The sequence below is a fragment of the Akebia trifoliata genome, chromosome 6, assembly GCF_017979445.1.
Source record: "Akebia trifoliata isolate Shusen 1 chromosome 6, ASM1797944v1, whole genome shotgun sequence".
Taxonomy (NCBI): domain Eukaryota; kingdom Viridiplantae; phylum Streptophyta; class Magnoliopsida; order Ranunculales; family Lardizabalaceae; genus Akebia; species Akebia trifoliata.
The window spans coordinates 28,893,042-28,917,045 of NC_141380.1; the positions used below are offsets into that span (position 1 = coordinate 28,893,042).

At 33.8% G+C, this 24,004-nt stretch overlaps 1 protein-coding gene across 1 annotated transcript; it reads right to left on the reverse strand.

The window, feature by feature from the left end:
• Positions 1–1,169: 1,169 nt before the first annotated feature.
• On the reverse strand, positions 1,170–15,160 carry LOC147400672 (RNA-binding (RRM/RBD/RNP motifs) family protein). The gene is made up of 12 exons (XM_086446457.1): positions 14,754–15,160; positions 12,342–12,413; positions 10,950–11,192; positions 9,614–9,695; positions 9,303–9,482; positions 7,975–8,169; positions 7,702–7,878; positions 6,058–6,145; positions 4,848–4,906; positions 3,806–3,871; positions 2,788–2,892; positions 1,170–1,990 (listed from the first exon to the last, which is right to left on the reverse strand). Exons 1-11 carry the CDS (start codon positions 14,951–14,953, stop codon positions 2,809–2,811), a joined length of 1,446 nt encoding a protein of 481 aa, XP_086302583.1. The 5' UTR covers positions 14,954–15,160; the 3' UTR covers positions 1,170–1,990; positions 2,788–2,808.
• Between the last annotated feature and the right edge of the window lie 8,844 nt (positions 15,161–24,004).

Below are 24,004 nucleotides of genomic sequence, written 5' to 3' on the forward strand. Positions count from 1 at the left end.
GAAGAGTGTCCAATACCTCCTATCACCGAGGTTTGGAGAAAGTACCATGATCCATTTTCTTCAAATTGGGCGAGTATGTTCTTAGATATGATTGAATAATTTAGAGAAATGATTGGATTAGAAATTACGCTATGTGAAGGTCTGATAATCCTTGACAAGGATAGTGACTGAGTATCACATTTATATTGGTTTTTGAGGCCAACGAGCCAATTTGTTATAAATGTTATGAGGCCTGCGAGCCATCATATTTAATATTTATATTATAACAACTTGATATGAATGTTGTCGTTACTTGTAAACATTGGGTAAGTGCGAATTTAACCTTTGTTCGGTACCAAAAATACCAAATTTAACATATCATACTCAATAGGTACATACCAAATATACCATCCAAATTTCGATACAGGATAATCGAATAGAAACTTTTGAATTTAAAGGGTTTAGTGTTTGTTCGGTACCTTTATAGAAAAAGTTTTATTGAGTACTCGGCTGTAAATACTGAATACACTATACAAAATTCGATACTAGATTACCAAACAAACTTAAAAACTGTAAAAAATATTATTCGAACAATATGACTTACATATAGATCAAATGAAGTTAATTTACATGTCCTGTACACCACAATAAGAAACCCTAGAAGTTTTACAAATAAAAAAAAAAGATTATGTGCCTAAATCATACAATGATAAGCGAGTAAAACACAATGAAAGTTTAAATTATAATATTGGAGATGAAAGAACTTTCGTTTTGGATGAAATCATTCGGTTTGGATTAGCATCAAAGATGAGAATGAAAAATTAGGTTCGGGTGTAATCGTTTGGTACCCAAAAGTTGTGTGCAATTAGTTATTGTAAAGAAATTAGAAAAATAATTGTGTAGATAGTCATTTTAAAGTTGAGGTGTGTATAACAAGTAAATGGGTGCACTTAACCATTTCAATGTGTGCAAATAGACCGACCCTTTTTAATTGGTTTAGACTTTAGATGTATTTGTAGGTAAATAATTTATAAGAATTTAAATATTTATGACTGACATAAAATGAAAAGTTGTGTGGGATCCATAGTGTCAAACCACTTCTATTCCGCTTTCTCTCAGAAATATAATTTACTTACTTTTCTCACATTTTGTGGGTTTCAAGCAGTATCCCACCACTCCACATGGGAATATAGTTGTAACATAACTAGAGCCAGAACAAGACATTATACACAACATTTTCAGTTCCAGTTCCAGTTTGGATGCTGAAATGGGGTAGATTCAAATGCAAATACAGGACATAATGGTTTCAAAAATCATCCGAGACCGCGATGACTCAGGCATTTGTGAGTGAGACAAGAACAAGATTTTCTTCTCCTCCAGTTCAACTTATCTGGGAGAAAAATATCATCTCGTCTGGAGATGACACACCAAGTTATCTTAGCATCGTTAGTGGCACAGGCCAGGTGAAGAACTGAGATTGAAAACCATGGGGGTCATGGAGCCGCATATCATTTCTTCTATACTCAAATACATCCATATATTTTGAGGCTTAACGATTAATGGAAAATGGCCACCCAATATTTTACATTCCACATTTGGAGCTCAAATCATCCTTCATCAAATAACACACTGCAATTCTGAATTCTCAGGATTAGGCCCACCAAAAGCATTGAAGATGCATAAAAAAGGTAACATTCTCCCAAAAAATACAAATCGAAAAACAGATCATATTTGTGTTGGGAGCGAAGCCTGTTGACTTTTAGCCTAGTTGGTACGACCACCTTTATGTACACTCAATTTAAAATTATGCCTTTCCACTAGATTTGCGTTGATGTGCCAGTACGGTCTGCAATGAAAAAATAACTTCGGAAAACCACGGAAGCAGTCGAAGTAGAAAGCCTTCTGCTCTCTGATAAGGTGGAGAAGAAGGAGCTGTAGCCTCATAAGACCACCAACTGAGGGCATATATTCAACCTTTCGAATTCGAGTTGATGTATGACATGTGTCTGCCCTGTAATGCAAGTAGATATACGATGGGCATTTAAGGAATAACTCGAACGAAAATAAAGCAAAGAGCTAGAAAGTAATTAAAAGATAAAAGAGAATTGAGTTAATATGTTTTTGAATAGCTTGAATTTCATTTTTGAAGTTTGATAACTTTATCTTAACAACTTAGAAACCTTCTAAAATACAAAAAAAAATAACTTTCCTAATCTATCTATTACATAATAGCAACTCTCTAAACTTTTTATAACTCAATTTAGACACTTGTAATTATAGCCTAAATAATAAAACGAATTTAGGAAAAAAAACATAGAGAGCTAACAATAAATTAGAAACTTTCTAAAGTTGAAATAAAAATACTACTTAGAATTTGCAAATAGAAATTCTACAAGAACCTGAAAATAGAAATAAATCCTACTAGAATTAGGAAACTAATTGAGACTCTTTAACTAAAATTTTAGATGTCCTACATCAACTCCCCACTTCCATAGGAGGAAATTGGGTCCCACGATAATTATCATTAGTTATATCTCATCTCAAGTATCGGGATTGCAACATTAGCCTTGCCAACATCCAGCAATAAGAAGACTTCTATTATTATTTTTAGTTCTCTAGATTATTAGAATCTATTCTCATACGAGGAGAAACAAATCCAAATCCATAATTTTGTTACTGAACAGATTTGTGGGAGAAAATTATTGTCGATCATGGACCAGTTAATGATGTATCTACAGAAGGCCTTCAATTGGATGATGCTTTGTGGTTTCATTCCGAAATTACAAATCACAGAAAAGAATAACTAACCAGAGTCTGTAGCATGAAAATTTAGTTTGCTTTTCCAGATGTAGGATTACGGCCAAACTGGATGATCATTGGTTTGCTTTTGAACACATATCCATTCACTAGATTCTGCAACCATTTATAATCATTGTTATGGAGAACAAGTTCATAAGAAATGTATCATCATTTACCTATCAAAAATATATATATATATATATCATCATTTGAATGAAAAGGAGAATGGACTATTGGGGAATAAAATTTCAGTAATTTATTAAGATCCTTAGTCAAACTCAGATTGACAGATAGGCCATGAAGAGGTGTTCCGGTGGATTTGCATGGATCACAAGGTAATATGTGGCAGCAAATGATGTAAGTGGAAATTTGACCCCCCACAACCATGTGGACAGCAAATTATTTACAAAATTTCGTGTTATTTAAAAAAAATCCAAGAAATAAAAGTGCTGCAACTTGATTTCAACAAATGTTCACCATCAATGCTGTCAAAACCAATTCCACAACGGATAGATACAAAAGGCTTTAGCGGAGGCTTTAGGGAAAGGGGTTGATGTCGCTAGGTCAAAGAGAATTAAAGAACCCCGAACAAAAATTAGATACAAAAGGCTTTAGCCAAACTCAACCACTTTATTTATAAAATTGGCATTTATCTATCAAAATAATAATAATTAAAGACTGCTCCCCCTCTCACAAACCCCGAACAAAAATGTATGAGAGAAAGAATAGCATCATAAGTTCTTGAGGATAGAGTTCTAACATAATGTTACCAAATGCTTGAAAACCCTATTCTATTTCTTTACGTATTTGTCACAAGGAAGATGGTTAGCAACCGTTGTTTTTTATCTCATTTTCAATGATGCATTGTTTTGTTTTTGATTACTAACCAAATGAGGAAATAAAATAAAAATTAGTAAGGAAATGAAAAAGAAGAAAGGAACCATAACTGGATCATAAAAGAAACAAATCCACAACAACCTCGAAAAAATAAAATGACGCATCAAATCACAGTTTGGAAGCTACATACCAAAGCACAATGAGCAATATCAACTGATGGGAATGTTACAAAAGCTTGACCTCTCATTCTTCCCTCCTGAAATCCCAAAGGTTAACTTTTTATTTAGAGGATCAGAGATTTATGTAACTAATTACAGCTAACAGGCAAAATACTAGCCATTCCAATAACCATTCAAGATCGTCCTAAAGAAAATTTCCAGTAGAAATTTTCCTCATTATAGAAATGGATCATTTAATAACGCACAATTGGATGCATGCACGCTCGCACATACTTTCATCATTATAGAAATTGATAATTTAATAAGACACACATGAAATAGACATTATGGAAAATTTATTAAAAAAGGTGAAGCAAGGATGTTGATATTTCCAACTCAGAGAAGCAAACAAGAAAAGTGGAAGTCAGGAAAAAAGGGTAACAATAAGAGAACTTCATTGGAAAAAAAAAAGATATTTAAAGCCATTTTTTTATGGGTAAACTGAACCTTTTCCTACGACCTCGAAGTTGTTTTGCAATGTGTCAAACCAACTGAGCTATGGGTCTAGGCCCAATATTTAAAGTTGTTAATTCTAAGCAACTTACTAAAATTTCCAATCTAATTCATTTCTTATTTAAAATCATACCTTCTAACCATTTGATTTACAAAACCTTTCCCTTAACTTTTCCTTACTAAAGATCCTACAATTTCCCTTAACTTTTCCTTACTAAAGATCCTACAATCTAATTAGTATATTTTAAAACACTAACTTATAAGTTCTAATTCTTTTTTTTTTTTATCAATTTATAAGTTCTAATTCTTGCAGATGTATTAGAACTCCAAACTTTTTTCTAAGATATTCAAAATACCATCTATCTACTTTTCAAAGGTTTGACCTGTATCCCACTTTCACGTGTGAAAATTTAAGAACTAACAACCAAAAAATGTGGCAAGGGCCATAGGGAAAAGCAATTTTTTTTTATAGGTAAAATAGATTCATTAAAGCATAAAAACCAAATGCATTAGGGAAAAAAAAATGAAACCGGAAGAGCCACATGAACCAAGAGACCTCACCTGCATTAGCTTAACACTCAGACTGGATTTTGCTGCCTCAGCAGTACCAAAAAATGATCCTGCAGCACACCATGTGTAAGAGAAATTGAAGCAGAACCGCCTTCATGATAAAAATTTGCAAGGAAAGAAGGTAGCAATCTAACATTCAGGATCCACCGATTTGAAGTTCTAGAGAATAATCAAAATCAAGGTTAAATTTCCATAATTTCCTAGAAATTTCATGAAATATTCTCCCTTCCCCAAACACCGACCTTGAGAGAGCTGCATTTCTCTTCTCCAAAATTTCCATCAGAATCAATATTCATTTTGCAAAATTTTGGTTAACAATATATTTCCACTGAAATGTTAAACCTGCCCTAATTTCCTGAAAATATGCCGTTTTAAACCCGTATTCTAACATGGGGACTTTCATTTTACAGGGTTGAGAAGTTCAAATTTCCAGCATCTCAAAAAAGTTTTCAATTTGTTTTTTAGCCAAAAATAAAATAAAATAAAAAAATACCATTGAATATCTATGCATGATAACATGTTTTGATACATAATTATACATCTTGTGATACTAAAAAAAGTCTAACCTTCAACATGTTTTTTAACCAAAATAACATACTATTGAAAAAAAAAAAAAAAAAAAATTAAACATATAAAAAACACTTCTTTGAAAAAATTGCATTTTCTTAGTGTTTTAATAGTCAGAGGTACAAAATGTGTTTTAAACAAGACTTAAAAAGCAGGGGGATCTACGCACTTTTAAAAAAAAAACGTGATTCCCTACATGTATTTAAGGTAAAAATAGGTAATTTTGATTTGATAGTTCGGGAATGAAGTATCAAGGATGCTTCATTTACGTAGTCTATGAACTTATTTATTATGACTTAATGATTTGGGAGTGTGTTTCCATGCTTGTTTTATCAATTCCTGGGGTTTCAATGAAAAGTTTCTCAATATTTCCATCATTTCCCTAAAAAAATGCATTACTTCCACATTAGGATCAAACATTTTCCTTTCCTAAGAGATCAAAATATGTGTCAACATTGAAATACAATCTATTTGCGAAAACAAGCTACTTGGTAATCTGCACCAACTCAAATAAAGATAACTCTTTTTCATATTTCGAAAAATAAAAGAGAAATATTGGAGAGAAAGTTAAGGTAACATCAGATTCACATTAAAGGTAATTTTTACTTGCTTTAGCATTTTAAGGAGAGCATACCAAATATGTAGTAGAAGTCATCGACAACCACATCTTTTGCCAAGTTCTTGATGTACAGCACAGTAGCAGGATTCCCAGCTGTATAGTTCTGCAGGAATACAAAGTTAATGCTTCAAACTAGTCACTCAAACGAGAGGTTTTCTTTTATGTCAATGGTACTTAGGGTCTTCTTGTTCGCTCAAAAATTCTGCTGGAGGAAAGAAATTTCCAAGGAAATGTGAATTTTTCTATGTTTGTTTTGCTTTGCTGAGAAAATGACTCTTTCAGAACCCCATTTCTCTGCTATTGCAGAAAATTATTTTCCCATACTTTCCCCACCTCTGGAAAATGAATTTCACATGGCAATAAAATCTGAGGTCAACTTGCATATGTTTTGGCCCAGTTCTGATCTGTTTCTTGCCGAAATCCAATTTTTTGAGGCAATAAAATGCAGGCAGTCCTTTTTCACAGGAAAATCGATTTGCTCAGAAAATCATGGCAAATGATTTTCCTGTGAAATATTTTCTCAGCAAAGATACCTTTACCAGACCCCACATGTACCTCCCTTATGATTAGACGATACATACAATGCATACAACTTATTTTTAATGGTGTTTCCCAGAAATTTTTACAGGAACATATTGCAAGCAAAATAAATCCTAAACCCCATGAAAGCTTCACACTACTAAGGGCTAGAATAGATAAGCAATGCAGTAATGAAAGTTAAAAACAAGGAATCCAGATTGAAGGAGCCAACTTAGTGAGTTGGTAAAGTCTGTTAAGAGGTAAAACCACAGACCTAGTAGGGATCAAAACCCCAACTTCACCAGTCTACCTATCAGGAATATGGTTCCATTATAGGAAAATGATTAAATATATTTATAATGGAAGGTTTCAAGAACATCTCTAGATGGATAGAAATACATTTTTTTATAGGTTTAAGCATGAAGGTAGGATTTTAATCCCAGGTCTAAAAGGTACTACCACGCACAGACTTTACAATATCGCCATGGTGGCGCCTGCAATGGGTAAAAATACATTAAAACCACACAATAGAATACGAAAATGCACCAAATATTAGTCTGAAGAAATAAAGTACGGTTTTTCCCTCATCTTTGTGTTGCAAGGCTGTCTTCTCGAACATGTTACAGAATGTATTAAACACTACTTGTTTTCATTGACAAAATAATGGAGTTCATTTCGACGCAGATCTTTCTACAAGGCACCCTTTTTTTTGCTAGGAAAGCAGGATTAGTGGTCAGTAATTAGTAATTAGTAATTAGTAATTAGTAGGTTGGCTTAGTTTGAATTCGGGTTCGTGGTACCCTACTCTTGAACGAACCTGGTTCGTAGAGGTAGTTTGTGGTGGATATTTAAGTCATTTATGCTAATCTCGTAGAAGACGACTTGGGTCAAAGGGGCATATCATCAGTTTAAAAACAAAGGGGTATCTTTAATATTTGACCAAATCTTCGGATTTCTAAAATAAGGGTTATCTCCAATATTGACCAAATCATGGAGGCATCTCTAAAATTAACCAAAATAAGGGAGTTTGATAGCTTCGCTGTTTTTGACGAACCCACTATGAACCGAACCTCGAACTGGTTCGGTTCGTACCATTTCACTGGTCTAGCATATTTCATCCTTTTACATCATAGCTGATACCTTGAACATTGGAAGTGATAATATCTCCTCTGGAGGCAACTTTCCACTCTCTATTTCTTCTTGTGTTGCATAGGGCTTTAGTTCCAAACCCACTTGGGTTGGCTCCGCTGGATCTTTCATGCTGTCATCATCATCTTCTTTAACTTCACTCTGTATTGGTTTGGGAGCAATTTTGATCTGCACAACCAAAACAAGAACAAAAGCATTGAAAAGGTTTTGAGAGAAAAAGTGCATCTTGTTAATCAATTTTCTCATGAGGGTGAGAGCTATAACCTGCATCACAGGGTTCTTCTTTTTTATCATTGGAATCTCTTTTGGAACCAAATTAACGGGTTTCAATCCAACAGCCTCATGAGCCACATCTTTATCAACTGCTGGACCTACAATAGCTTCTCGCTTGGCACGCTTTCGACCACGGATTGTTACTCTTGGAGCCCTGACAGAGTAGCTTTTACCATCATCACCACCCTGGAATAGACAAGAAAAATTAAAATGTTTCTACAATTATGGTCTAAAGGTTAAGCAGAATTATATTGCACAGTATCTAAATGGGTGAAGCACCCATGAAAACAGATTTTGTCTTCTGAGAATCCAGTGTCCAAGTTTAACATATCCTTATTTTTTTTCTTGATTGAAGATTACAGAAATGTACGTTTACCCCAGGTTTTGAGTGCTACCTTTGTTGTAGAAAGATTTATATGAAAATTCTTAACGCCACATTTATTATAAGTTTCAATGATTATAAATTTGATATGAGACAATTTAATATCATTATATTGCCCATTACAAATGTTGAGTGTATATTTTCCTCAACTCTCAGGTGTGTCATTCTCCCTCGATCCTGTATTTCAAGGTTTTCTTGATCACAATGCATCGTGAATGGAGTGGAATCTTTTTCTTGAGGTTAGAGAAGTTTTATCTCTTGATTTGTAGATTTCTACGTCATTTGTTCCTTCTTTTGAAGAAGAATTCATGGGATCTGGAGTTATCTACGTGTCTAACGTGTGTTTTGGAAGAGAGAACGTTGTTGATTGTTGATAAGAATCCTGCGCAGGGTGTTAATTATCATATCAGTGAAGTTTTCTTTGAAGAACTCAAAACATTTCTTCCAATTAGGTTAGAAACTTTCGAAGTTATCTTAAAGATGTTCTTTTCTACCATAAAGATCGGTCTTTTGGAGGAGTTGGTTTGTTGACATGGTATCTGAGCGCTAGGTTCATATAGGTCACAGGTTTGATTCTTTCCACTCTTATGGGTGAAGGGGAGTGTTGAGTGTATATTTTCCTCCACTCTCAGGTGTGTCATACCCCAGTTAATCCCCGTGACCCTCTCATATTCATAGTTCTCCCCCTCTCCAACCAATCGGTCCTTTGGAGTAGTTGGTTGGTTGACAACAAACATATTATTGTACAAAATATTGCCTTTCAAAACTGATTAAATATACAGCTTGGCCCAAGAATACCACCTTTCAAGGTTCATGTATAGCAACACACAATTCTCGTATAAAATTCTGACAAGTGTGTGAGTTTTTATGCAACATAGAGGGCAGTTACAAGGTACGGTAGAGGATTGATAAAATTTAGTTTAAAAAAGAAAAATACCTCTTCAGAAGACTCCCATTCAGACTCATCACTAGATAGATCTGCCAAATTAGGTTTTGCAGCTAAAGTAGGAGGTGGTGGTGGCGGCGGTGGAACGGGTACTGAAGTTGGTAGAGGTGGAGTAGGCAATGCTACTCGGAATGGAGCTGGAATATTCATTTTGTTCATCAAATGTAATACCTGCAGTTAGATGTTTGAACTTAAGAAGTTAACACAATTTCTAGACAACTTACAATTATCTAAATCAAATCCATTAGTACGATATGAAATCAGGAAAAATGAGAGAGCTTTGAGAGGAACAGTGAAATCACCTGTGTATAAAAGCGAGGAACAGCTATAAGAGCATTCACAATGTTTGTCAATATGTTTCCATCTGGGGGTGGGTATGCATACCTGTAATAGAAAGAATGCTATTCAGCTGAACACATAAAATGGAAAAAAAAAAACTTTCAGCCAGCAATAATAGCAGTATTTCAGGAAGAGCACAAAAAATATACTATTTATTTAGATATTAGAAGTACTTTTTTGACTATCAGTAGATAAATCGAAGGCAAAAAATTACAGTTACCAAAGAACCCAAGTTCTCATCCCCTCATAACTGCGCTTCCTCCACTCCATCCCTATTCACAACAATGTGAGTAAAGACTTTGAGGGTCGGTTCTTTGAGGATTTTTTTTCAAGTGAGAAGAGTTGTGCTCTTCGTAGTGTTGAGAATGTTGGAGCTTTGTTTTTTGTAGCCTTTTTCTTTTCTCTTTGTCTGTCCTCTTCTTTTGGTCTCTTTTGTAGCCTTGCGGATCACCTTGATCTCCTTTCTTCTTTTCTAATTAACTTATACGTATAAAAAAAAATTGTAAAGCCTCCCTCGTGAGGTTGTGTGATTAATGCTGATACAATCGTTTATAACTTGCCACCCATGCTTGTTTATAGGAATTAAGACCAGATATGAGTATGTCCATATCCATATCCGATTTTTTCATCTGAATCTGACTCGGATCCTAATAGTTAAAACTATATCCGAACCATTTTACTTTCATTAAATCTATATATGGATCCAATCCGACCAAATAAATTGATTCAGGTCGGTCAGGTCGGATAACGTCAAACCATTCAAGGTTATTTCAAATAAAATTGCTAAAATATGACCAATAGTGATTTGAACTCAAGATCTCTCTATTTTGAATAGAGGTCTTGACCACTACACCCAACTGTTGTTGGTTGATGAAAAATAACTTGAAAAATATAAAAATGCAACTTGCAAAGTAACGTATCATTCGGATCTTGATAGATATAGGAATGGATCCGTATCTGGCCTGGATCCAACATATTGGTCTTTTGGAGTAGTTGGTCGGTTAACATGGTATTAGAGTGTTAGGTTCATATTGGTCACGAGTTCGATTCTTTCCACCCTTATCGGTGAAGGGGGGAGTGTTGAGTGTATATTTTCCTCCACTCTCAGGTATTCATATCCCAGTTAAGTCTCGTGACTCTCTTATATTCATAGTTATCCCCCTCTCCAACAGATTGGTCTTTCAGAGTAGTACATAGGTTAACAAATAAAAATCTATACGACATATGGAATGGCATCGGATGATAACATGAATGATTGATTGATAATTGGAAGAGGGAATAAAAAAAGAAAGAGCATACTCAAGATGAGGAGGAAATGGGTAGTCCACGCCAAGTCTTGCAGCAATAGGTTCACCAGTAGGGGGTAAGCCAGGATTGTCTCCTTTAGTAAGATTTCCAATTAAGGGAGCATCCTTGATCAATGATGCAGGTAGACAACTTGAGTCCTTCCTGAATTGTGCTTCTTCGCTTTGTTGATTCTTATCATTCGCTGTTGGCTTGCTCGCTCTTTCTACTGATAAAACTTTCCCAAGAAACCTCAGCCTGAGATAATTAATCAGCTAAATAAGGTTAAATTGAAATATTTCGTATATAACCTTTGCTGTAAAATAATAATAATTAAAAGAAAATTATATGAAATGATAGCAAAGTGGCCTTTTTTAGAGGCAGATCAAATGAAAAGGATATGAAATTAAAATTATTGGCACCCCAACTTTTACTTATTACACCCCAATTAAAAATAAAGAAAATAAGTGAATGGTTGAGAATAAGTAAAAGTTGGGGTGCCAATAGGAGCCCTCTCATTTTTTTTACTAGATTTCTTAGGATTTGATATGAGCCTAATCATAATTGTAAATAGAGAGATTTACTCGACAGACCTAACTGTTGCACTTTTATTACAAAAACTTCCTTGGAGTTCTGACAACTCCAAGGGAACCTGGCTTTATGAAGTTCGTTACCCACCAAACCTCACTTTATCAAGTTCGTTAACGAGCAAACCCTGGAGCGCAATCCATGTTATAAATTTCTAATTTTGTGCAGTTAATTTGTTACTTAACTTACCTTGCAGTGGATTCTAACCACATTAATTTGTGGCGTTTAAAAACATAATCTGACGTACAAGATTATAAAGGATAAAATTCTAAGAACTTTAAAAAAGAAAGAAAAAAAAAAAAATCACCATTGAATTTTAATTTTAAATTTGGGAGTTTGATATCCATCCATTTTCAACATCTACCATCAAGATCAAATAGAATCTGAGTTTTTACATGCAATATAGAAGTCTGTGTTGTTGGATTGCTAATTTGATTGTCCATGTGGGCCCAATGACCCTTAGAAAGATTTGAAATCTTACTAAATTAGTCATGGTAGCATGATTCATAAAGTAAGGTTTGTGCAGGTAACAAACTAGATAAAGTAGGGAGTTTTTGTAATGAAATTGCAATAGATAGATCTGCCCGGTAAATCTCTCTTGTAAATAGCTACTGAAATTGTTTGAATGAGTGTTATAATGTTTTGTAATGTTCAAATTATAATTTGAGCCAAACCTTTATAACGTTTGAAGAGTGTGATTTAATGTTTAATTGGAGTGTGATAAGTAAAAGTGGGGGTGGCAATAGCAGCTCTTTAAAATTTGCAGTAGCAAGATAGTTGAGAACCTGTTTAGTTCTTATTTAGCAGAAAAAAAAAAACCTGTTTAGTTGGGATTGTGCTCGTGAGGCCAAAACTTCATCCTTGAAATCCACAAATGCACAGTTCCTCAACCTTCAAAGAAGCATGAAAATTTAGAACCAATTACTAATAAATTACAACTAAATCCTCACCATAAAAGAAAAGTAAGGAATAAACAAGTTGGGTTCCGGGTACCGGTTGACTTTTTTCTGATAAAAAATAAGTTGCATTTTGGTTAAATTTCACTGATTCTTAAAGAAACTTAGAAAGGATCGAAGCATTTACCTAGTTTTCTATTTTCCTTTTTCGCTGATAAATATAGATTCCAATAAAAAGTAAAAAAACAACAAATACAACAATACTCCAAGGGGGGAGGATTATAACAAATAAACTAAGGAGACAATCCGAACAGCTCTAATGCCCATAAAACAGCAGAATCTTATCTGAAAATAATGCTATTGAAAAGCATCTCTTTTAATTCAAGAGCAATAACCTTTTGAACTTAAGACCTTTAATATCAAAAATGATGGCTTCCACCTCATCATCCCTACCTTCAAAGACCTTGAAATTTCTCATCCTCTAGAAACCCTAGCAAATAGAAAACGGAAAAAGCCTCCAGAGAACACGAACTCTAGGGTAAACAAAAATGACCAACTAAAAAGAACACCCATCATTATACCATCAACAAAAATGTGCAGTTGAGATAGGTATAGGAAGTACAAGAATATGGGTTAAGATAGATCATGCTAGAACAAGTGCTTCATGGGTTGTAAACAACATCTAACAAACCCACATCAGTGAAATTCCAGACTTTTAAAGTTAATACAAATGCAACATACTAGAATCATGACATCTATCATAGTCATAGTCCGCTCAAGTGAAAAAGAGCATGTATCGCCAGAAGAATTGATAATAAAAAAAAGTATCATGTCATTTGAAGAATTAAAATATGCGCTGAAAAATTACTACTACGTATCATATTGTACAACTTAGAAAATAATGAATATTATCCCCATCACCATGTAAGCCTTGTCTAGAGACAATTGAACAAATCCTACTCTTCCTTGTTAATTCAAGTATCTTCATATCAATAACTCAATCCACATCCCTTTTGGTTTTCCTCTTACTCTTTTAAGACCTTCAATTTGTGTAATCCTTCTTACTAGTATTTTTAATGGCCTATTTTGTACTTGCACATGACCAAACCATCTCAATGGACTCTCCCTTATTAATCAATTATTGAGGGATACTCCTACGCTTAATGAATGCATTCATGTATGATTTTATCTCTTTTTGTCTTTTCATTCGTCCATATCTCTGCTATACTCATTCTATGAAAAATTTGTTTCTTGATTACTCAGAATCCTGCTCCATAACGATCTTATTGTCATCTTAAAAATCCGTACTTTCGTTAGTCTAGTTTGCACTTGCATATGAACCATTTCAATGGACCTTCTGTTTTCTTTTTTCTTTGTTTTTTTTTTTTTTTACTAGATTTAAGTGTGAAGAACACAAGGCTTTGATCCCAAGTTTGTGGTATTATAATACACAAATTTCACCACCTCGCCGAGGTGGCACCTATTGGAGCTACTACATTTTCATCAATACATTATATTTATCTTTTTATCCTCTTTCATCTTTCCATTCATCCATCTCAACATCGTTATCTCTGCTACACTCATTCTATGAAAAAATTGTTTCTTGATTGCCCAAAATCATGCTCCATATGGCATAAACAATCTTATTATCATTTTATAAAATTAATATCCAGACACATATTCAGTACCATAATTAGAATAAATTAATACCCAAACGAGATATGGTATTAACTTTCCGCACCACTAACACCTAGGTATTTTTTGTGTATTGGCTTGGTTTGCATCATTTGTTATCAGAACCAACACCATGTCTCTGGTTCAAACCTCGAAAGGAACCACTTACAAAAAATGGTATCATAGTGAAACCACCAAAGTGGGCCACCACGTATGCCTACAACCCCAAAGAGATACGGGCTTAACTTTCTATGCCACTAACACCAAAATATTTTTGGCATAGATGAGAGTATGGGTTATCGGAAAAATTGTTCTAAAAATTAATTATAAGCAACAATCTAACAAAACCCACATCAAACGAGAAATTATTTTATATGGGTCGCTGAACAACTTGTTCAAAATCAATTATAAGCAACAATTTAACAATACCCACATCAAATGCGAAATTATTTTATATGGGTCTCTTAAAAACTGGTTCAAAATCAATTATAAGCAACAATCTAACAATACCCACATCAAATGAGAAATTATTTTATATGGGTCTCTGAACAACTGGTTCAGAATCAATTATAGGCAATAATATTCTAACAAACCAAAAAGCGATCAAATGAAATTGTGAGGTTTGAAAGGCAATAATATAGTGGTAGGAGTAGTACGGTACCTTCCACCAACGCAAGGACGGACAGAAGAAGCACCGTAGTGAGAGAAGAGGCGAGAGAGAGTGTCATAAGGAATCCCTTCTGGAAGATGCCGAACCAAAAGGGTCGCTACTGATTCTGATTCCTGTAGAAAGGGCTTCTGTGTCTGCATTTGAGGATCAACTTGTTGTTGCGAAGGAAGAAGACCACCAGAACCCATCATATTGTATTATCAAACAGAGAGAGAGAGAGAGTACTTGGACTTGGAGAGAACTCGGACGATCTCTGAGTATGACTGGCAGTGGATCGGTTCGTACCGGATCCAATCAATGAATAATCAAACCAAATTCGAACCGATCCGGTTATACGTTTTGGGAAGAAATACTTGGGGTTTTGCCCCTTTTAGGCTGAGGACGATGGATTTAGGGCATTTTCTTCTTTCTTTTTAAAACAAAAAAGAGACATTTTTGTAGGAGAGGACAATGGGTTAAAGTTTAAAAAGAGCTTTTTTATTGGGTCTCTAAATTTACAATCCGAATCCGATCCAAACTTCTAAAATCCAGAACCAAATCCTATTTTTGGGACCAGATTATTGCCGGTCCTAGCTCTAAGTAATGCAGTTCAGACCCTTATTAGCAATCTCCCGTTTAATTCGTAAAAAATTCATGAAATTTTCTCATTTTTTTTTCCAAGGGTGAGTCTATTTGTACACACCGAAATGATTTTTTTTTTTTTCATCTTTTAAGAAATAATAATATGTCCCTCTACATTTATTTGAGTATCATTTTAATTTTTCAAACTAAGACTTTAATCTTTTTTTATAAAGCAATGGAATAATTACTTCAATGCCTTATATCATAACCTTCACCATCACTATTAACATTATTATCATACTACCGAATTTTTTATTTTCGAATTTTTGAAATGAGACAGATAATACATGTATAAAGCATATGTTGCATATTTTTCGTTTATTGAATTTCAGATCCAAAATTTTACAACCCAAAATCAAATAGAACTCAAATTTTGCACATATTAAATTTTTGCCGTATTTTGAATTGCTAACACGAGTTCAGACACTCAGTTCTCATGTATTTTGAGATACCCCTTGTGTTTTCATAATAAATGATCTTCTATGAGAGACTAACAGGAGATGGCCTAAATACCAATCTTCAACCTCAAAGTAAATTTCTTCGACCTATGCAACCTCTTCTTCAATCATTCCATTTTAATCTCATATTCAAACTCTTGTCCAAAAACCCTTGATTTTTCTACCCAAAAAATAAAATAAAAAACCATCATTTACACACACACAAAAAATTCAAAAATCATCTAAGTCAGCTCCTTGATTTTTTTTTTACTTTTATTAAGGCAATCAGAGTCCAATCCTACCTAAGAGACTTGGGCTGGCATGGGTTGTTTTATGGGCTTTACAAACGTACACTTTAAATTCCACGGTGTCGCATCTTAAAAGGTAGAAGCAGAAGATGCTTGTACATAACTATGATGTAAGGGTGTCAATTGATCCCGCTTGCCTTGCCCGACCAGGCCCACCAAAAAAGCAAAGGGTTAGGACATTCATATTGAGCCTGCAAAGGTAGGGTTGGGTTAAATAATTTTAAGTCTGTCAAATCCAGGTTGTACTAGGTTTTTTTTTTCTTATCGTGGGTATTCCCACCCTTCGGGTGAGATTAATCCCACGATCACACACACCACCACCCCCTCAAAAAGTCCCACGTGCAATTGATTGAGCCGAGGGTAATGCACCACCCCCTAGGGTTACCCAAGCCACTACAATAATTTACAAATATAGTCACACAACATAATTAGATGAATGTTTTTCTAGTAAAACTTAAATAAAGTAAAATATATTATATAATTACAATTTAACTCCTGTGTATAACCATTATAAATAGGTTAAAAAAAATATTTAAAAACTATGATTTTTTTTTTTTTTTCATTAAAAACATTGAATTCTAGTCATTTATTTAGCCTGAGTCCATTGGGTGTTTAGTACTTAGCTGACTTCAGCCCGATAAGATTATAGGGCTGGTCTATGGTAGAGCCCACCTCTTCAAGGTTAGGGGTTGTCGACCAAGCGTGTTCTGAACCAACCCATTGACGGTCCTACTATGATCCAACCAATTTTTGTTTTTTTAACAAGCAAGCAAATTAGTTGTTAATAATTAATTCATGAAGGGATTTGAGCACCGGTCATGGAATCAACTACCAACACTCACAACTTAAACCAACTTAGCAAGCTCGCACCTTCTACCATCCTATACTATTACTATTTATTATTTCAAAGATAAAAAGAATTTGAACAAGAGTCGTGCTAGAGTGACCTCAACATTGTACCTCATGTCGCACATCTTGACCTGAAACCGTGTAGGAGCCATAGATGTTTTTCATTGTATCGTACACGCTTTCACGTCAAGATGTGCGATATGAGGTACAATTCTGAGGTCACTTCAGCATTATTCTTTGAACAATTAAGCTAGAGTGCATTGTTCCCTCGAATGCATATACGACTACCTCACCCGTAAAACCACATCTTCAATGCCTTGGTCGACTATCTATATAATTATTATTGGTTATGCAATTGCCAAGAACGTTTAGATGCACATTATAGAGAAAGTTCAATGCAGGAGAAGTTGGTGGTAATAGAAATTTTAAATAACAGATGATAATTAGTAAATAGTTGCTCAATGCAAGTCCAGAAATTGTTCATGAGATCGTGTCAGGAGAAGAGAAAAAACTAGATGAACAATTTCAATGTGAAATTTTGATAGATAAATTGTCACCTTCTTAATTAAAAGGGACTGCAAGAATACTCTTAGGCACAAAATCAAACAGTTCTATATAGAGATTTGTTGTTACGAAATTTCTGTGTTAAGCTGATGAACCAATGGCATGACGCCACGTGCAGTGAAAAAATAGAAAGAGTGATTGGTTAGTAGAGAGAAAAAGTTTGGGCTGTTTTAGTGTTTGGATTTTACTTGCTTTTGAATACACATGGCATCATGCCATCGGGTCATCAGCTTAGCATAGAAATTTCATTAATATATAGCAAATATTTGTTCGTCCTCGGGACCAGAGAAAGAAAATATATGGAGGTTCTATCAAGATTAACATTATTGAAGAAAAGCAAAATAAGAACACGAAAACCCAAATGTAATCGAGAATAGAAATAGAACCACAATATTAATCAAGAACAAAAAAGCATTAGGATTACTCCAAGGTTGTTATATTTTAAATGAAATTGGATATCTAATCTAATTTTTGTGGTCCACAATCCAATATGCGTGAGTTTTCGACCGATGAGCCATCTCTAGCTATGATCACTGAAGTAAAATTGACTTGTGGTATGTGAAGGGAGGTGGGCAAACACAAGTGCTTCTTGGCATGGCTACTTTAATGGAAATTGATTCAAATCCTACCCAAGTAATGATAAGGTAATTTGGTCAAAATGGGTCAAATTCACATAAAGTTGACCAGGCAAGATCTTTCTCTTGTCCAAATAAGGTTTAGTCAAACTAACTTCCACAATCTTTGGGATTCAGTAAAGATGATGAATGTGCTCTCCTCACACTTGCAGTCTTAAATTTCAACTAACAAGTCACATGTTCACATGTCCTTTTAAGTATCTTTTGATGCCATGGAACATGAATATATGTTTTTACCCAAGAGAGTGAAAAAGATAGAATTTTGAACCTGAGATGTCCAAGTCAAAATATCCTTCTACCCTTTTCTTTATATTAGAAATGACTGGTAAAATGGAGATGAAAATGACCATATCTACCCCATGAGTGATGAGTGAGTGGAAGGATGACCAAAAAGGATTCATGCATTTCCTCCCTTTTGAGTCAAAATATCATGGCTGATTTAGACCTTACCTTCCACCTTTTGGTGAATATTTGAGATGCTGCTTTGTTTCAAACTCATGACATACCCCTTGACCGTGGTCTTATATGAGAGAGTAAAAGAAATGATTGAAGCACCCTCATCTTCAACCAAAAATCCTAGATTTTCTTCATCAAAAGTCTCTTCAATCATCAAAGATGTATTTATTTTCTTCTCATTTATTTTGAAGCTGAAATAGTAGAGAAAATCAACAAGTGGTGATCTTGTCATCAAAACTGTTAGAGCATTAATATGATCCATTGTGATAAGTTGTATTTAAATACACCATATCATATGTAGGATGTATTGTAATAAGGTGTCTCTTGATAGACAGGATCATCAGGCGATCATTAAAAAAATTAAGTAAGATTAGGATCTAATATAAATTGATTAAGATAAAATCTTATTTGATGTAATAGATATGAATGTGATTCTTTTGTTCTCTATATAAATCCCATTAGGTTTATATCTGCAATCATTAATCAAGAATCAATAGATTTTCATTCTTCTTTAATCAAAATCTAATAAAATCTTATCATAATCCTAACTTAATATTTATCATGATCTCTAGATGATCTAGTATATCAAGATATACCTTATTACAATACATTTTAAATACATCTTGTTTAATCAAATATAAAGGTATTTTCTTATCATAATTAGTCTCAGATATAAAAAAGATCATAATCAATATAATTAAAGGGTATATGTTAAAAACACTTCTTATTATAAGAAGGGTAAAATGGGTAAGTAAAAAGAAAGAAAAAGCATCTCTATCATATAGAGATAATAAAGTGAAAAAGATAGATATTAACAGATGAAAAGGACTGAAAGAAATCAGAAAGCTAACAAGGAGGTTGAAAGGCACTGAACCAAGGGGATTGTCTGACACAAAATGGTGAGGAGTCCCATGCCTAAGCATATATCAACAACTAGAGAGAAGGAGAGATAGATAGGGGAGTTTTGGGGCCATAAAGAGATAGATAGAGATAGATAGATAGGTAGGGGTCGGGTCCGTATAGTTAAGAGTGAGTGCCAGCCTTTGTGAGATAATTATGAAGTAAGAGACGCAGATTTTCTCTGCTTGTTATACAGTCAGACTCTGGCATCTACTTGTTTCTAAGACTAGAAGAGCATCGAAGGTGCATCATTTCATGACTCATGAGAGAGGAGAGGAGGGCCACATGCAACTAAATCCTTCCCCTTGCATGATGTGCACTGTTGTTCTTGTCTCCCTTCTTACTCACTTGACCGTGACAACTCATTACCAGGCCATCTTTCTTTCTCTCTCTCTCTCTCTCTTCCTCTACAGGACCACCCCCTCTCACTCTCTCTCCACAACCAAGGTGGTAACAAAAGTCATGGATTGAAATTCTTTTCATTTTGATGAAAATGACTTTGATAATAGTAAGATTAAATGTAAAGAGAGGGGGGGAGGCTGTGTGTGCAACAAATACTTTTTCGGCCTTCTCTCATTATGATGGTAAAGATTTTGAGAAATTTTAATATTGGGTAGGGATATGTAGACTCATGGAAAGGGAAGTCATATGTTCACTAACAATCTTGACTTTGTTTATGAAAAATCCAATTAATGATTGAGATAAATCTTAGAGATATGTGTTGGATTCTTGAGATACATATCTTATCTCAACTGTTAGATTTCATGTTTACATGGCTGGGATTGTTAATTAACATATGATGAGTCTACCGATCCCAGTCCTTTAATATTAATTTACAAAAATATAATTTTACAATGATAAGAATGCCATTGTTTTCTCTCTTTTTTTATTAAAAGGCTAAATAGTAAGAGATTTTTTAAGAGTATTTATGAAAAGTCAAGAGTTATACTTAAGGCATCTGTACATGAAAACTTATAAATTTAAAGATAGTTGGAATAATCTCAAAGGTCTTTTTAACATTTAATTTGTTCTTAGTACATTATTTGGGGTATAGTATGCCTCTCAAATTTTGTATGCATGTCTTTTAATGCACCTGGCTTTCTTCCTTAGCAAAACAAAATAATAATAATTAAGAATTTTTTTTTTTTTTTAAACATAATTATAGGAGGTCGTGTCCAGACATTAAAGGGTCCTAATAAAACATCACTAAAGTGGTTAAAATTCAGACATAAAAATAATATAAAATTTTACAATACAAGAGCCATTGGTCATTATATATAGAATAATTTATCAAAACGGTAGAGTTTTCAAAATTAATTACTAAAACGGTAAACTATAGCAATTAATTTTGAGAACAGTAAATTGACTAGCATGTGCAAACGCACATATATCAAAAGGATTTACCTATAATTTAAAATATTGATTAAAAGATTTTTGGATATTAAATAATAAAAAAGATTTTTTTTTTTTAATTTTGAAAACTAAAAACATGTGATTCTAGACTCTTGGGAGGTAATTTCTTGATTATAAAAGGTTTAAAGGTAAAAGTGGAAAGTGGGGGACATTTGTGGTATCCAAATTTTGGTGTCGAGCCACTCCTCCTTTGCCTTCTCTCATCTTTACAATTATAATGAGAGAAAACGGAGTAAAAGTGGTTTGAAACCAAAATTTGGATTCTAGAAATTCCCCCAACTTAAAATTTAAACTTAATATAACAAGGTCATTTTAGCCAAAATGACCTTGTTATATTAAAGAAAATTGCATTCACACGTCTTTAAAATTAGTGGGTTCGTTTTTAAAATTATAAAAATATATTTTTTTTACTATATAATCTTAAAACCACCCTTTAATTATTATTTTAAAAGTCCTTCCAGCTATATTAACCAGAAAAAGGAATAGAGAATCATCTCTGTTTGGGTTTATTGGTTGAATAATAATTGCCACAAACAAGTCTCCTAGTATCTCGGGAGAGTGGTACAGACAACATAGCGAAGTAACATAGAGAGCACGATGGGTGTCTTAGCCTCTTAGGTCTTTCAAACCCTAGAATAATAGAGTGGGACATCCACTCTCTCCAGGTGGTGTATTTATTATGTATAGTGCTGAAGTCATATTGTTTGGGGACATCAAACCCTCACCCATCATGAGAGACAATTGTAGCTAGTACTTTTATTAACAATGTAAAAAATAGAGATTCTATTGGCACACCATCTTTTACTAATAAACACCATCCTTTTGAAATCAGGTTATATTTAGATTAGATTGGTATGTTAGAAATAAAGATTGGTGTGTCAATAGAAGCTCTCAACTTAATTGTATAAAGATAAGGAATACTTGTGGAAGCAAAAGTCCCACATTTTTTTTCAAATACTCTTTGAGTTGTTGAGTTTAATGAGATTCAATATTAAAAGAAGTGGAGTTGGGTCCATTGACAAAGACATCCAGGTTATCTAAAGTTGTAGCTTTCCGAATAAAGTGGTAAGATATATATATATATATGTTGTGTGTGGCCACTATGGCCATTTATGCATTATGGAGAGAAAAATGTCAAAGGATTTTTGAGGGCTGGAAGATACAAAATTCAAACTTTTCAATTGATTGCCCAAGATATTGTTGAAATCTGATTTTGATTGATAACTTCAACACTACCTTCCTTTTGAGATGAGTACGTCGATATGATACAATGTATCTCATGTATCATAATATGATGCATCATATTCTCTTAAAGATATATCAAAAATAAAATATCAGTTCGATGGATCAATTGTTCCTACCAAAGATTTGGACAAAAGCAAAAAACTTCTTCCAAGCTTGGGATTGAAATTACACAAACTTTCACAAAGTCGGTGGTACGTATATTCTCCTACTGATGGTTTTGTCAAAATAAACATAGATGGTTTTCATTCGGTATTGGGAAATGGATTTGGTATTATTGGAAAGAAATTTTGTTTGGTGCATGAGGATTAACGTTTGAAGAAATAGTTTCGATTGAGTTCCATGCAGTGCACGAAGCTCTAAAGTTTACAAGGATGCATAGATAATCAACAGCTACTCTTGAGTGTAGCTTCTTGCTATGTGGTAAAGGAGGGAAATTTGATTGTGGATGGAAATATAAGTTCAAGGTGAGAGGTATCTAAGACCTAATGCAAAAAAATTGCTCAATGTGATATTGAATTTTTTTTTTTTTTTTTTTTTTTTGGGATTAAAACAAACAAAGCGGCGGACTATTTGGCAAAAAGAGGAACTATTGATAATAAAAAAATTTGTTTTGCTTGATTCACTGCATGAAAACTGGAAAATTCGATGGGCTAAGGCCCACAAAATTTAGAAATTGAATTTCGAAGGCTTGGGATTTTTGAATTTTTTTTATGTTCCCCAGATTCGACGGCTTAGAGTCATTGAATTTCTCCCATCCTCCATTAATTTGACAGTTTCAGCCTATCGGAAAAAAAAAAAAAAAAAAAAAATTTGACAATGAAATATTTGATGCCTTGGTCTGTCAAATATGAGTTTTTTCACGTTGTGATTATAATTCCTTGCCAAGTGATTTGGTTAGAGTTTTACATGATGATGTATCTTGCAATTATGTAAGATGACTGAGCTTAATATTATGATGGGCCTTTTTAAAACTCCAACTTACCGATATATAAAAAATTCCTACATTCATTGGCTCGTAGAAGGGGATTAAAATATTATGTTTTTATTTATTTATTTATTTTATTTTTTTTTTTTTTTAAATTCTACCAAAATCAGTGATACAAAGAATACAGTGAAAGGAATCACAAACTCATATGGTGTGTGGATGGACTTGAACATTTTTAACATTAGAGAACCCGAGGATGCATGATTGATTCCCTGTTCTAAACATCTTCCGTATTATCTAATAAAGAGAGAAAATAAAGTTACATTATTTGGACAAATTTTAGTGACGGATAAAAACAAATTCTCTACTCTTGCTTGCCCCCACATGGGCAAAATCTTCACACCGTCCCTGCCACTTAGGGCAGTGAAAGCGAGGTTGGACCATATGGTTGATCCAAATTTGGATGGCAACACTCAATGTGCATAGTTATATATTGTTTCTCAACGAAACAAATTAAAACACTTCTAATGAGCCATAATTGTATGAAAGATTGATTATTTCCCACAAGTAATTAATTGTGAGAAAGAAAATTAATTGTACAAAATAATCAATTTTGTTAGCCAAATTAGCAAATGGGCCCCTATTATATTTACAAACAATATTAGAATCTTCTTTCAAAAATATCTTTAGAAAAGTAGAAAAAACACCTTAGCCTTTATACCAATAATATCTTTTAACAGACAATGAGAATTTAACTTGAAACCCATCACTCTTACGTAATCCAATATTGTGCAATAATGTAATATTCGCAAAGCACTTAACAAACACACAATCAGATACTCTCTTTCTCTCTCTCATTCTCTCTTCCTGGCCTTTATTCTTTCGATTT

What these genes read in the sequence shown, in the direction of transcription:
- LOC147400672 (XM_086446457.1), bottom strand. Translation starts at nt 14,953, where the DNA reads ATGATGGGTTCTGGTGGTCTTCTTCCTTCGCAACAACAAGTTGATCCT. An exon ending in TTCCTCGCTTTTATACACAG is followed by an intron (nt 9,483 to 9,613) that starts GTGATTTCACTG and finishes ATCTAACTGCAG; the next exon opens with GTATTACATTTGATGAACAA. An exon ending in ATATTGCTCATTGTGCTTTG is followed by an intron (nt 2,893 to 3,805) that starts GTATGTAGCTTC and finishes AAATGGTTGCAG; the next exon opens with AATCTAGTGAATGGATATGT.